The 12,679-nt window shown below is 43.6% G+C and overlaps 1 protein-coding gene across 3 annotated transcripts in view; it reads right to left on the reverse strand.

The window, feature by feature from the left end:
- HNRNPH3 (heterogeneous nuclear ribonucleoprotein H3) overlaps nucleotides 1-12,679 on the reverse strand; it is a 62,378-nt gene that overhangs the window by 43,514 nt on the left and 6,185 nt on the right. For all 3 annotated transcript variants that reach the window (XM_069240527.1, XM_069240526.1, XM_069240525.1), the window contains 4 exons: nucleotides 9,628-9,774; nucleotides 8,951-9,089; nucleotides 8,313-8,497; nucleotides 7,304-7,390 (listed from right to left, as the gene is read on the reverse strand). In XM_069240527.1, the coding sequence (XP_069096628.1) occupies nucleotides 7,304-7,390; nucleotides 8,313-8,497; nucleotides 8,951-9,089; nucleotides 9,628-9,751 (535 nt within the window). In that variant the 5' untranslated portion in view covers nucleotides 9,752-9,774. The remainder of the gene's footprint in view (nucleotides 1-7,303; nucleotides 7,391-8,312; nucleotides 8,498-8,950; nucleotides 9,090-9,627; nucleotides 9,775-12,679) is intronic.

Consider the following 12,679-nt stretch of genomic DNA (forward strand, 5'->3'; position numbering starts at 1 on the left):
AATATATATACAAATGTACAAAATTGAAGGTAACTTCTGAACTGCTACAGGCTTCCGGGGAGGTGGGTGGGTCCATGTGAATCTCAGCGACTGATGCCACGAACAGATGTACACTGGGTAAGTGACATTTTCAGTTCGATGGCATCTGTCGCTGTAGATACACATGGTATGCATAGACTAGTAAGCAGTTAGTTCCCCATAAGCGGTGGTTTAGCCTGTAGGAGTAGAAGTTGTCTGAAATAGAGTTCTTAATACAGCTTGACCTACTGTAGCTTGTTGTGCGGATAGCACATCTATACAGTAGTGTTTGGTGAATGTGTGAGGCGTAGACCAAGTGGCTGCCTTACATATTTCTTGTATTGGGATGTTTCCTAAAAAGGCCATTGAAGCACCTTTTTTCCTTGTTGAATGTGCCCTGGGAGTAATGGGCAGTTGTCTTTTTGCTTTAAGGTAGCAGATTTGGATGCATTTAACTATCCATCTGGCTATACCTTGTTTTGATATTGGGTTACCTGCATGAGGTTTTTGGAATGCAATAAATAGCTGTTTAGTTTTTCTGATGTTCTTCGTTCTGTCAATGTAGTACATTAATGCTCTTTTGACATCTAATGTATGTAGTGCTCTTTCAGCCACAGAATCTGGCTGTGGGAAGAATACTGGTAATTCTACCGTTTGATTTAGATGGAATGGAGAAATAACTTTTGGTAAAAATTTTGGATTAGGTCGTAGGACGACCTTATTTTTATGTATTTGTATAAAAGGCTCTTGTGTTGTGAACGCTTGAATTTCACTTACTCTTCTTAGAGATGTAATGGCGATGAGAAAGGCAACTTTCCAGGTGAGGAATTGTATTCCGCAAGAGTGCATGGGTTCGAAGGGTGGGCCCATGAGTCTTGTTAGAACCACGTTTAGGTTCCATGAAGGAACAGGTGGTGTTCTTGGTGGTATAATTCTTTTAAGCCCTTCTATGAATGCTTTGATAACTGGTATCCTATACAAGGAAGTCGAATATGTAGTTTGCAGGTATGCAGATATTGCTGCAAGGTGTATTTTAATAGAAGAGAAGGCTAGCTTTGCTTTTTGTAAATGGAGCAAGTAATTTACTATATGTTTTGGAGTTGCCTCTAGTGGTTGTATCTGATTATGATGGCAGTACCAAACAAATCTTTTCCACTTACTTGCGTAGCAGTGTCTAGTGGATGGCCTTCTGGCCTGCTTTATGACTTCCATACACTCTTGGCTAAGTTGTAAGTGTCCGAATTCTAGGATTTCAGGAGCCAGATTGCTAGATTCAGCGATGCTGGGTCCGGGTGTCTGATCTGTTGGTTGTGTTGCGTTAACAGATCTGGTTTGTTGGGCAGTTTGATGTGTGGTACTACAGACAGATCTAGCAGTGTTGTGTACCAGGGTTGTCTTGCCCACGTTGGTGCTATTAAAATGAGTTTGAGTTTGTTTTGACTCAATTTGTTTACTAGGTAAGGAAGGAGAGGGAGAGGAGGAAAAGCGTAAGCAAATATTCCTGACCAGTTCATCCATAGGGCATTGCCTTGGGATTGCTTGTGTGGGTATCTGGACGCGAAGTTTTGGCATTTTGCGTTCTCTTTTGTTGCAAATAAGTCTATTTGTGGTGTTCCCCAGAGTGTGAAGTAGGTGTTCAGAATTTGTGGGTGGATTTCCCATTCGTGAACTTGCTGGTGATCTCGAGAGAGATTGTCTGCCAGCTGATTCTGGATCCCCGGAATAAACTGTGCTATTAGACCAATTTGATGGTGGATAGCCCACTTCCATATTTTTTGAGCTAACAAGCTTAACTGCGTTGAATGTGTTCCTCCTTGTTTGTTTAGATAATACATCGTTGTCATGTTGTCTGTTTTGACAAGGATGTATTTGTGGGTTATGATTGGTTGGAAAGCTTTTAGTGCTTGAAAAACTGCTAATAATTCTAGATGATTTATATGCAGTTTTGTTTGATGTATGTTCCATTGTCCTCTTATGTTGTGTTGATTGAGATGTGCTCCCCACCCTGTCATGGAAGCATCTGTTGTTATTACGTAATGTGGCACTGGGTCTTGGAAAGGCCGCCCTATGTTTAAATTTATACTGTTCCACCATAGAAGCGATAGGTAAGTTTGGCGGTCTAGCAACACCAGATCTAGAAGGTGACCCTGTGCTTGAGACCACTGTGAGGCTAGGCACTGTTGTAAGGGCCTCATGTGCAGTCTTGCGTTTGGGACAATGGCTATGCATGAGGACATCATGCCTAGGAGCTGTAGTATTGTTCTTGCTTGTATTGTTTGGTTTGGAGACATGTGTTGAATGACCCTGTTGAAATTGTGGATCCTTTGTGGAGTTGGCGTTGCTACTCCTTTTGTTGTGTCTATTATGGCTCCTAGATATTGCTGTACTTTGCTTGGCAGAATGTTTGATTTTGCAAAGTTGACGGTGAACCCTAAATTGTAGAGGGTTTGTATGACTTGATTTGTGTGGTTTGAGCATTGTGTGAGCGAACTGGTTTTGATTAGCCAGTCGTCTAGATACGGGAACACATGTATTTGCTGCCTTCTGATGTGTGCAGCGACTACTGCTAGGCACTTTGTGAATACTCTTGGAGCGGTTGTTAAACCAAAAGGCAATACTTTGAATTGGTAATGTATTCCTTTGAATACAAACCTTAGATATTTCCTGTGTGATTGATGGATTGGTATATGGAAATATGCGTCCTTGAGGTCTAGGGTTGTCATGTAGTCGTGTTTTCTGAGCAATGGTAACACTTCTTGTAGTGTGACCATGTGAAAGTGGTCTGATTTGATGAATGTGTTTACTACCCTGAGGTCTAGAATTGGTCTCAGTGTTTCGTCCTTTTTTGGTATCAAGAAGTACAGTGAATAAACTCCTGTGTTTATTTGTGTGCTTGGTACTAATTCTATTGCATTTTTTTGCAGTAGTGCTTGAACTTCTATCTCTAGAAGTTGTGAATGGTATTTTGATAAATTTTGTGATTTTGGTGGTATGTCTGGAGGGAATTGCATGAATTCTATGCAATAACCATGTTGGATAATTGCTAGGACCCATGTATCTGTAGTTATTTTGTCCCATGCTTCGTAATATTGATGTATCCTCCCCCCCACTGGTGTTGTGTGGGAGGGGTGAGTGACGTGTGAGTCACTGCTTGTTGGTAGTGTTTTTGGGGCTTTGAAATCTTCCTCTATTCCTAGGAAATTGCCCCCCTCTATACTGGCCCCGAAAACCTCCCCTGTACTGTCCCTGGTAGGTGGGCGGTGCGGACTGTGAGGTGCTAGCTTGTGTGGCCTGACCCCGAAACCCTCCTCTAAAAGGTGTTTTGCGGAAGGTGTTATAAGATCCTCTGCTCTGCGGGGAGTAGAGTGCGCCCATGGCCTTGGCAGTGTCAGTGTCCTTCTTGAGCTTTTCTATAGCTGTGTCGACCTCCGGACCGAACAGAAGTTTCTCGTTTACTGGCATGTTAAGCACTGCCTGCTGAATTTCTGGCTTGAATCCAGACGTTCTGAGCCATGCGTGCCTACGGATGGTAACCGACGTATTAATGGTTCTTGCGGCCGTGTCTGCTGCATCCATGGAGGAGCGTATTTGATTGTTGGAAATGTTTTGACCCTCCTCAACAACCTGTTTTGCTCTTTTTTGCAGATCTTTTGGGAGATGTTCAATGAGATGCTGCATCTCATCCCAGTGGGCTCTGTCGTATCGCGCTAGCAGCGCTTGTGAATTTGCGATGCGCCACTGGTTTGCTGCTTGGACAGCAACCCTCTTCCCGGCTGCATCGAACTTCCTACTTTCTTTATCTGGGGGAGGTGCATCCCCAGAAGTGTGTGAGTTTGCCCGTTTTCTGGCAGCCCCTACCACCACAGAGTCTGGTGGCAGCTGAGAGGTGATGAAGACAGGGTCCGTAGGAGGCGCCTTATACTTTTTGTCCACCCTAGGCGTCACTGCCCTACTTTTAACTGGCTCCTTGAAAATGTCTTTTGCATGGCGTAGCATGCCTGGGAGCATCGGCAGGCTTTGGTAGGAGCTGTGGGTTGAGGAGAGGGTGTTAAATAAAAAATCATCCTCTACTTGTTCCGAGTGTAGTTCCACATTATGGAATAGAGCTGCTCTAGCCACCACTTGTGAGTAGGCTGTGCTGTCTTCCGGTGGTGATGGCCTAGTTGGGTATGTGTCTGGGCTGTTATCAGACACTGGTGCGTCGTACAAGTCCCACGCATCCTGATCTTGGTCGTCGTGGCTCATGGCGGTGTGAGCTGGCGAATGTGACGGGGTGTAAGTTGGCGAAGCCGGAGTTACAGGTGGAGGCGAGGGAGGAGGTGTTACCTTTTGTGTTGTGTCTTGCTGAGGAGTAAACTGAAGCGTTCTCTTTCGTTTGACAGGTGGAAGGGTACTGATCTTCCCAGTCCCCTGCTGAATAAAGATACGCTTTTGCGTGTGATCCACGTCAGTGGATTGCAGTTCTTGTTCAAATCTATGTTTCTTCAGTTGAGAAGACATAGAATGCTCTTCGGTATAGGAGCCAGAAACAGGGTCTGATGTCGCTTTTTTCGGCTCCGAAAGCCCTGTCGATTGTTTTTTCGGCTCCGAGGTAACCTTCCTCTTTTCTGTGCCGAAAATTCTTGGCCTCTATGGTCTTCGGCGCCACTGTCTCGGCGTCGATCGGTGTCGACACCGAACTCTCGGTGTCGATGCTTCTGTTTAGCACTCTCTCGGTCCCGAGGAGGCTGCGTGCCGGTGTCTCGACCGAAGTCGGACGATCTCGACACTGAATGGGCCTTTTTCGGTGCCGATTGTTGGTCACCGAGAATTTGGGTGGAGCCATGGCCGGTTGGCAGTGGCGTCCCCTGGGCCTTCTTTCCTTTTTTAAGGTTTGATCTCGACGTCTTACTCACAGTTCTTGTAGAGTGTAGCTCGTCGGAGTCTGAATCCTGGATGGAAAAGGATCCCTCCTGTTCTTCTTCTGTCTCGAACTGTCGACGCTCTTTCGGCGTGGACGCCATCTGCAGTCTTCTCGCTCGACGGTCGCGCAGAGTTTTTCGGGACCGGAACGCCCGACAGGCCTCGCAGGATTCTTCACTGTGCTCGGGTGACAGGCACAGATTACAGACCGAGTGCAGGTCCGTATAAGGATATTTGTTGTGGCATTCGGGGCAGAATCGAAACGGGGTCCGATCCATCGGCGTTGTCCTCCACGCGGTCGGGCCGACTAGGCCCCGACGGGGTGCCGAAATCTACCCCGAAGGGCACCGAAGCGCTTCGATGTTCAACGCGTCGTCGTATGTGTCTATCTCTAACCGGATCGCAACGATACCGTCGAAAATCTTCCGTCTTCAGCTATCTTTCCGTTCCGAAACTCGGAGCGACATGAACACGTCCGAACCCGATGGCGGAAAGAAAACAATCGAAGATGGAGTCGACGCCCATGCGCAATGAGCACAGAAGGTGGAGTCACTCGGTCCCGTGACTCGAAAACACTTCTTCGAAGAAAAACAACTTGTAACACTCCGACCCAACACCAGATGGCGAGCTCATGCATACCATGTGTATCTACAGCGACAGATGCCATCGAACATATATTTTTCTATACAAAAACCTATTGGCCTGGAATTGTCTGAGGGTGTGTTCCTCATTTATTGCCTGTGTGTGTACAAATGCTTAACACTACTCCGTTCCATAATGGCTACACTGAACACCATCAAGTTTGGTATCAAACCTCAGCACAATAAATCTACACTGATGCCTACCACCTATTTGTCACCAGAGTTGCTTTCATAGGTTGGGAAAGTCAGGATTTACCATCAGCATTCCGACTGCCTGTGGAGGTAAGTTTTTGCCTTTCCACAGGCCAGTACCCCCCCCATGCAAATGTTTCCAAGGCCTGTCTGCATCTCCAAAGGATCTTCAAGCAACGTGTAGCTCCAGCATTCCTTCCTGCAAAGCAGCCTCCTTGTGGTTCTCCTGCAGCATTGGATCCCTTTTGTAGTGCTGGTGGGGGTCCTTCTGCGACACGTGTCCCCATCCTGTGGGATTCCTGTGCTGCATCTGCTCCTGTGGACTCTGCAATGCAGAGGGGCCCCTATGACTTACCCTCCTGGACCTTGCTGGTCCCTGGCAGCACATCTTTTCCACTAACCAAGGATTGTTGGTGGAATACCTACACCATTCTGCAATGTTACTTCCAGCGTGGAGTTTTATCTGCATCCATCAATAACTCTTCTCCAGCTCCAGGGCTGCAGTGTTGACCTGTTCATCACTGTCGACCAACTCCTGCATCCACAGCTGGGTAGGTAGCAGCTCCTACTCCTCCTGGACCCCTCTCCCCATAGGTCTTTCATGAATCCACTGCTTGTTTTCTTGCAGTCTTCTCTGGGTGCCTTTTCCTCCTTCTGGGTGGTTTGGGGAAAATCCAGTGTTTTTCTCCTGCATTCCTGGTCACAGGAATCTTAGTATATGGTTTGTACACCCCCAAGTTTACAATTGGTTATTGCTATCTACACTGTTTTCTAACCTTTTCTATGCCCGTTTCTGATTACTAGTGCATAGTGTATTACTTACCTTCTAAGGGTGTGTGTAACCTGTCTAGTGTTGTGGTGATTTGTTCCTAAAACAAAGTACAGTTATTTTTGTAAAACGTTTTTTTCCATGTGTGGTGTGGTCACAGCACTACAGTGGTTTTGCCTGTCTCCTAGATAAGCCTTGGCTGCTCACTCACAGCTACCGCTAGAGTCTAGCTTCTAGATCCTGCCTACGTTAATAGAGGGATACCTGGGCCTGGTATAAGGGTCCAAGTACATTAGGTACCCAACACGCCAGCTTCCTACAAGTGGTATTGCAAAAGCTTTGCATGTCCCCTAGATAAGTCTTGGCTGCTCACCCACAGCTACTTCCCTCACCCACAGCTACCTTCCTAGACATTGCCTACATTCACTAATAGGGGTTGCCTGGTACAAGGTGCCAACACTATAGGTGTCCACCACACACCAGGCCAGCTTCCTACAAGCTAGAATGGAGGAAAGTGTGAGAACTTTCACCATGCTCACCTGAAGTAGATGTATCATCTGCATTAAAGTTGTGTACATTTACTAGCTTTAAGTGGTACATCTAAATTAGCTTTTACAGAATGGCAATTATGAACGTGGGTACTCACAGAGCAACGTGTGCCTCTGTAAGCGACCTCTCGTGAGCTGCTTCCTTAGTACAAAATTAGTTTCCCTTAACTAAACGTTTTTTGCATAACACTTTATGCAAACGTAGCCACCACCAAAAAAAAAAGTAGTTATACCTCTGCCATCACGCATTCGGTCATCAAAGCCATCATTTCCATAACCAAAGTTATTGAATCCACCATACTCTTCAAAGCCGCCATAACCTTGAAGAAAAAAAAAAAGAAAAAAAAGAAGATTTTAAACAGTGAAGAATCAAGGGCCAAATTGTAAAACGTTAAATTGGAGCTACAACATTCAAAGCCTGGGAAACTACAAACCTTGCCAAACCTTGACCTACAGCCCAAAAGAAGTCACTGAAGCATAAATGGAGGCAACCAAAAAAGATTTCTTCTCTTCAGCAATCATGCCAAATACAGGTTAATACTATCTCCAATAGCTTGGGCATCAAAATAACCTTTGCTGCCAAGTAATACTATCTCACAAATGAAGGAGAAAACTACTTAATGTCCAATGGCATGCAGAATTAGGGAAACAATTGGCAGCAAGTCTACCTCACCTTAACCTCTTCGGTGCTCATGACGAAACGATTCTGTCATGAGCACTGACACTTTTGTGCTGAGGATGGAACTGCCCATATCTTGTGCCCATCGAAAAAGAAAAACACTGGTTTCCTTGATAACTACTTTACACAATATTTTACCATATTAATACCCAGTACAAAATTAAAAACTATTGCAAAGTGCAGCTCAGTTATTGGATCTGGGTACATCAGGTTTTTGGTGAACCTACAAGCCCTATATATCCCGGCAACCAGAATGGTTCTGCGGATGTAATGGTATACAGCTTTCAAAATTCTGCCACAGTTAGAAGTTACTGCTGAAAACGTAGGTACAAGGCTGTTTGTCAATCCAATTTTTTTCTTCTTCTTCACCTGTTACTTTCTATAGGAAAGCCTTTAAGGAGTTACACAAATGACAACTTGCTGAATTCAGAACACTTTGGTGTTTTCCTAGCAGCTAAGGGCTTAAGATATGGGATTGGGTGTTATTGTATAGAAGCTATATTTTATACACACACATTTGGAAAGACCATTTTCATTGGGAAAACTGTCCAACACATACTTACCACCACCATATCCTCCCCCGCCACCACGCATTCGGTCATACGCAGTTCCACGCCCAGCACCATAAAAACCTCCTCTTCCTCCTATGGGTCTGTCATATGGTCCAGGTCTTTGCCCCATCATTCGCCTTGGTGGGTCATAGGACCCTCTGATTTCACTCCTACTACTTTTGAAGATCTCAATGTATCTACGTAAAGGTTGAAGACACAGATTGAGCATTAGCCCTTTAGGTCACTAAACGTATAGTTGAGTTATTTAATGCTTTTCTAGAACTACAAGTTAAGAAGGAACAAAAGATTTAACAGATTGTCTACACATGACATGTAAGTAGAATCAAGCTAGTAAATACTGTATCAAGTTACACCACAGTAAATTTAGAGTAGGCACTTAAAATATGGCTCTACACTGATAACACTAAATGCAGGGAAAGATAGATAGGGAAAATAATTCAATTACCACTTCCTGGTGAGTAATATGTTTCCACCCAATCATTGCAGGGGCTATAAAAGTTCTGTAATCAAGTTAATAATACCCAGAAACAAATAACGAAAATTAAAATTAGTCCCCCACCCCCAAAAAAGCATTAACATATTTCCCACATTCCCAAAACAAATAACTGTCCCAATCTGTCCATCCCCACCTGTGCCCTATTCTTTCCTTGTGTTTCCCCAGAGCTTTTTCTGCTATCTCCTTTGAAGCAAACTGCACGAAGGCCTCCCCTGTGCTTCGCCCCTGGTAGTCCATCGTCAATGTTATCCCATTTGGCACGATTCTCAACCCTTTAACCCAAGGACAAATAACCCCATCAGGGGGGACAGTGTTAAAGGCTGCAACATTCCCATCAAAACATGATTAGACAAGTTAAAAACAGCTATTCAAAACCAATGACATTTTGGACATTTACAATCCACCACCCCACTAACTCCAGTGCCCTCCACCCAGCCACCACCCGACTAACCTTGCTGCCCCCCCTCCCCCCAACACATTCAAGAGAGCCCTATTGTGTGCAGGCAGACTGTGCAGACTCCTCTCCACATCTGTCACATTAGCTCAGTACCTCCCTACCAACTGCTATTATACTTAAGGAAAATAAAAAAAATGACTAGGAATTTAGCCACAACTGTGTACAATGAGTCTGTTACACAACACCCTTTGAATTTTAATCATCTCTCAACAGGCAATCGGCCACAAAATCCTTTAAATGCCCACAAGAACACTTTACTCCTTTGAGGCTGTATAAGTAGTCGACAGGGTTACACAAAACTATTAAGCTACCTGCATTCAGACTAAGGAGTTTCTTCCTAAAACTAACGATACCTGCAAAGAACTGCACAATTTCTTCCTTGCTGCAACCAAATGGAAGTCCACGAAGTCGAACAGTTCCATCGCTAGAGGTGTCCATTTCGTTTGCTCCTTGATGTTGTTTTAACAGCCAATCCATCTCAGTCTGGTTGGACTTGAACACTACAACAAAAAACAGCTGATTGCAAACTGCGCCTACCACCCTTCATCAAGTAGGTCCATTTTAGAAAAAAAAAACTAATAAAAGTGTGTGCACATGACCAAAGACTTGTCGCAGACTTAAAACAAATCATTGCAAAATGAACAGTGTGTAACAGGTGCTTAATGAGAACTTTATACTCAATTCACCTCACATTCAGTAGTTTTATTTAAGACAAAACGCTCTGCCTACCCTTCCACTTTGCTGGAAAGGAGAAAAACAAAAAACACACGTTATAAAATACAGTCCACAAATATTTTCTAGGAGTAAGATTTCCTAGACTACTGTGAACTCATGAAATTCAGTGATGTGAACTTATGCAACATACGAGTGTACTTGTGCCTTCCTTCAATAACCGGGTCCCTAATTAGGTCTGGCCAAGATTTATTATAAATTCTCTCACTGTGAATTATACCAACCTGCTCCTTCACCAAGAGCATACTGACACACGAAGTTTTGCCCAGTGCCAGGAACTACGAACTACTGTGGCAGTGTGTGCTTTGTGCCAATGTTTGTGAAGGCCCGGCAGCTCAAACAAGGTTTTACAAAAGTCATGTCAAAATAAGACATGCATTAACAAAGCCAAAAGCAAGGGCAGTGGAATTATGCAGCAGAAGAGGTTTCAGTAAATCAGAGCAAGAAAAGGCGAATACTACAGCACGTTTTATTACTTCATTATTTCGTAGTTTTTGAACTTGGTTACACTGATTTTACATTATGAATCTTTTTTGAATTATTGCCATGCATCAACACCTTAATTGATGTGGCAAAGAAATGGTGCCTAAAATTTCACAGCAAGTTTGCAAAATGTTTTTCCTGGTTGCATTTTTTGTGAAATTGTAATCTGAAAGCTAACATCAATCTTGCTTTCAAGCTTCTGCAAATATTTACATCTAATCAGCGTATTCTGGGAGCATAATTTGTCTACTTACACGTAGACTAAGGTTGAGCACAAGCGCTTGCTGTGTTGTAATCTGTGGGCTTTTAACCAGGCCCACTGAACGCCCATCACGCTTTCGCCTTTCTAAGGGGCTTTATTATCTTTGGTAAACGCTTTACGTTTGTCCCTCCTTGGAACAGTTATTACTGCCTATGCCACCGACCCTGTTACATGGATATTTGCATTTTTTTTGCCAGTGTCTGATTGTGAGCAAGTTTTTTTTGTGTCTCCCCTTCACACACGACGGCCATGGGGCTTTGTATCAGCTTGCTTATGTCAACTGGTTTTTACTTTGAATTTATGTGGCAAGGAATGTCTAGTTAGGAATTTAAAAAGGCACGTTGCATTCAAGCTAACAATTATTCACAGCACTCACACTAATAAAGGCTTTACATGAGTAAAGCCTTTAGGAGTCTGGCTCCGTTTATGGCGTGACACCCTATACTGAGTTCAGGCAACCTTTAGTGATTGTGAAGATAGTAAATAAGTTCCTTTAGTGGGTAGCAAGGGCAAGCAGATAAAGCTTATCCTGGAGGAATGTAAAACACTTGCAATACCACAGTAGTCAGGCAATAATTAACCATAGTGATACTACATACAATTATACACATAAAATAACCAGCAAAAATAGCAGATATAAAACAGGCCATAGGAAGGGAAGGGCCAGGCCATATGCTAAAACATTTGCAATGCAATGGGTCTCGTGTTTGCTCACGTTAAAGCACTTAGCGTTGTAAACTAACCGGCCTTTTCATGCCGCATAAAATAAAACATACTATTAAAAGCGCCACAGCAGACATCAGCAGTGTGAAGGAGAGACAAAAGGAAAAAAAGCTGGCTCAGTCAAATGTATTGGCAAAAGAGCAATTAGCCACGTAACAGGGTCAATGTCCAAGACGGAAACAGGGAGTATAGCATTAGGAAATGTTGGTTTGTATAATGTGCAAACAGTAAGAAGCATAACAGACATTGTATAGCTTAGTTGCATTCTAGTACCTCTGTTAGAAATAAAGTTGTGGTATATGTTTTCGAAGTAGTAAATATAAGAATGAAGCATGAGAGATGTTGATTGAAGTGCATTTACCGAACAGACTAACGAAAAAAAAAACACGTGCAATTTCCTCAATACAAGAATCCTTGTACACACAATCTGTAGTAAATATATCCATGCAGTGAATGTGTGAATGCAGTGAATGTGTGCACAATATGTACCTGTGTTTTTCTAGATGGCTCGAAGCACTGGTGGTCACCCTTTCTAAGTTATTTTTCTGCCACGTGTTTTTCAATTACCGTTATCCGACATGTAATAAATCAGATGTAAAAAGACGTGGGAAAAGCAATGTGCTGCCTGCAAGCATGAGTTTAAAGCAACTACAGGAGTAGTTCCAGCATACACGCAGTCAGAAGTTTCTTGTAGGGGATGTAGTCCCTTCACCTATGCATCAATGGTGGACCAGGCACAGGTGTTAATTTATACTGCACATGCTGTGAACCCAACCAAGACGTGGCAGTTAAGTGAGGTAAATGGGTTATTCCACATCGGTACGGTAGTGACTCAGCAAAGGAGGAGTGCAGTAAATGTCAGATTTATAACAAACTGCGGTCAGAGTACATTACCTGGGAACAGGGGAACTTAATGACGAGGGGGTAACTAAGGCAACAGCTTTAGCAAAGAGGAGGCTCAGAAATACAGTCTGAAATTATTTGATCACCTTATCAGGCAAGGAGCACAAGACTAGGAGTTTGTTGTAGGCACTTACCACGACAGGCACAGGCCAATTTTACGTAACAATTCAGTTATGAGCGGGAGAATAGAAAGCAGGTTCTGATAGAGGGTGATCAGAAAAATGTCACCTGTGATCTTCTCAAACGTAGGCCAACCAGAAAAAAAAAAGAAAAAAAAAAAAAAAAAAAACACACACACACAC

This window comes from Pleurodeles waltl, chromosome 6 (assembly GCF_031143425.1).
Source record: "Pleurodeles waltl isolate 20211129_DDA chromosome 6, aPleWal1.hap1.20221129, whole genome shotgun sequence".
NCBI lineage: Eukaryota > Metazoa > Chordata > Amphibia > Caudata > Salamandridae > Pleurodeles > Pleurodeles waltl.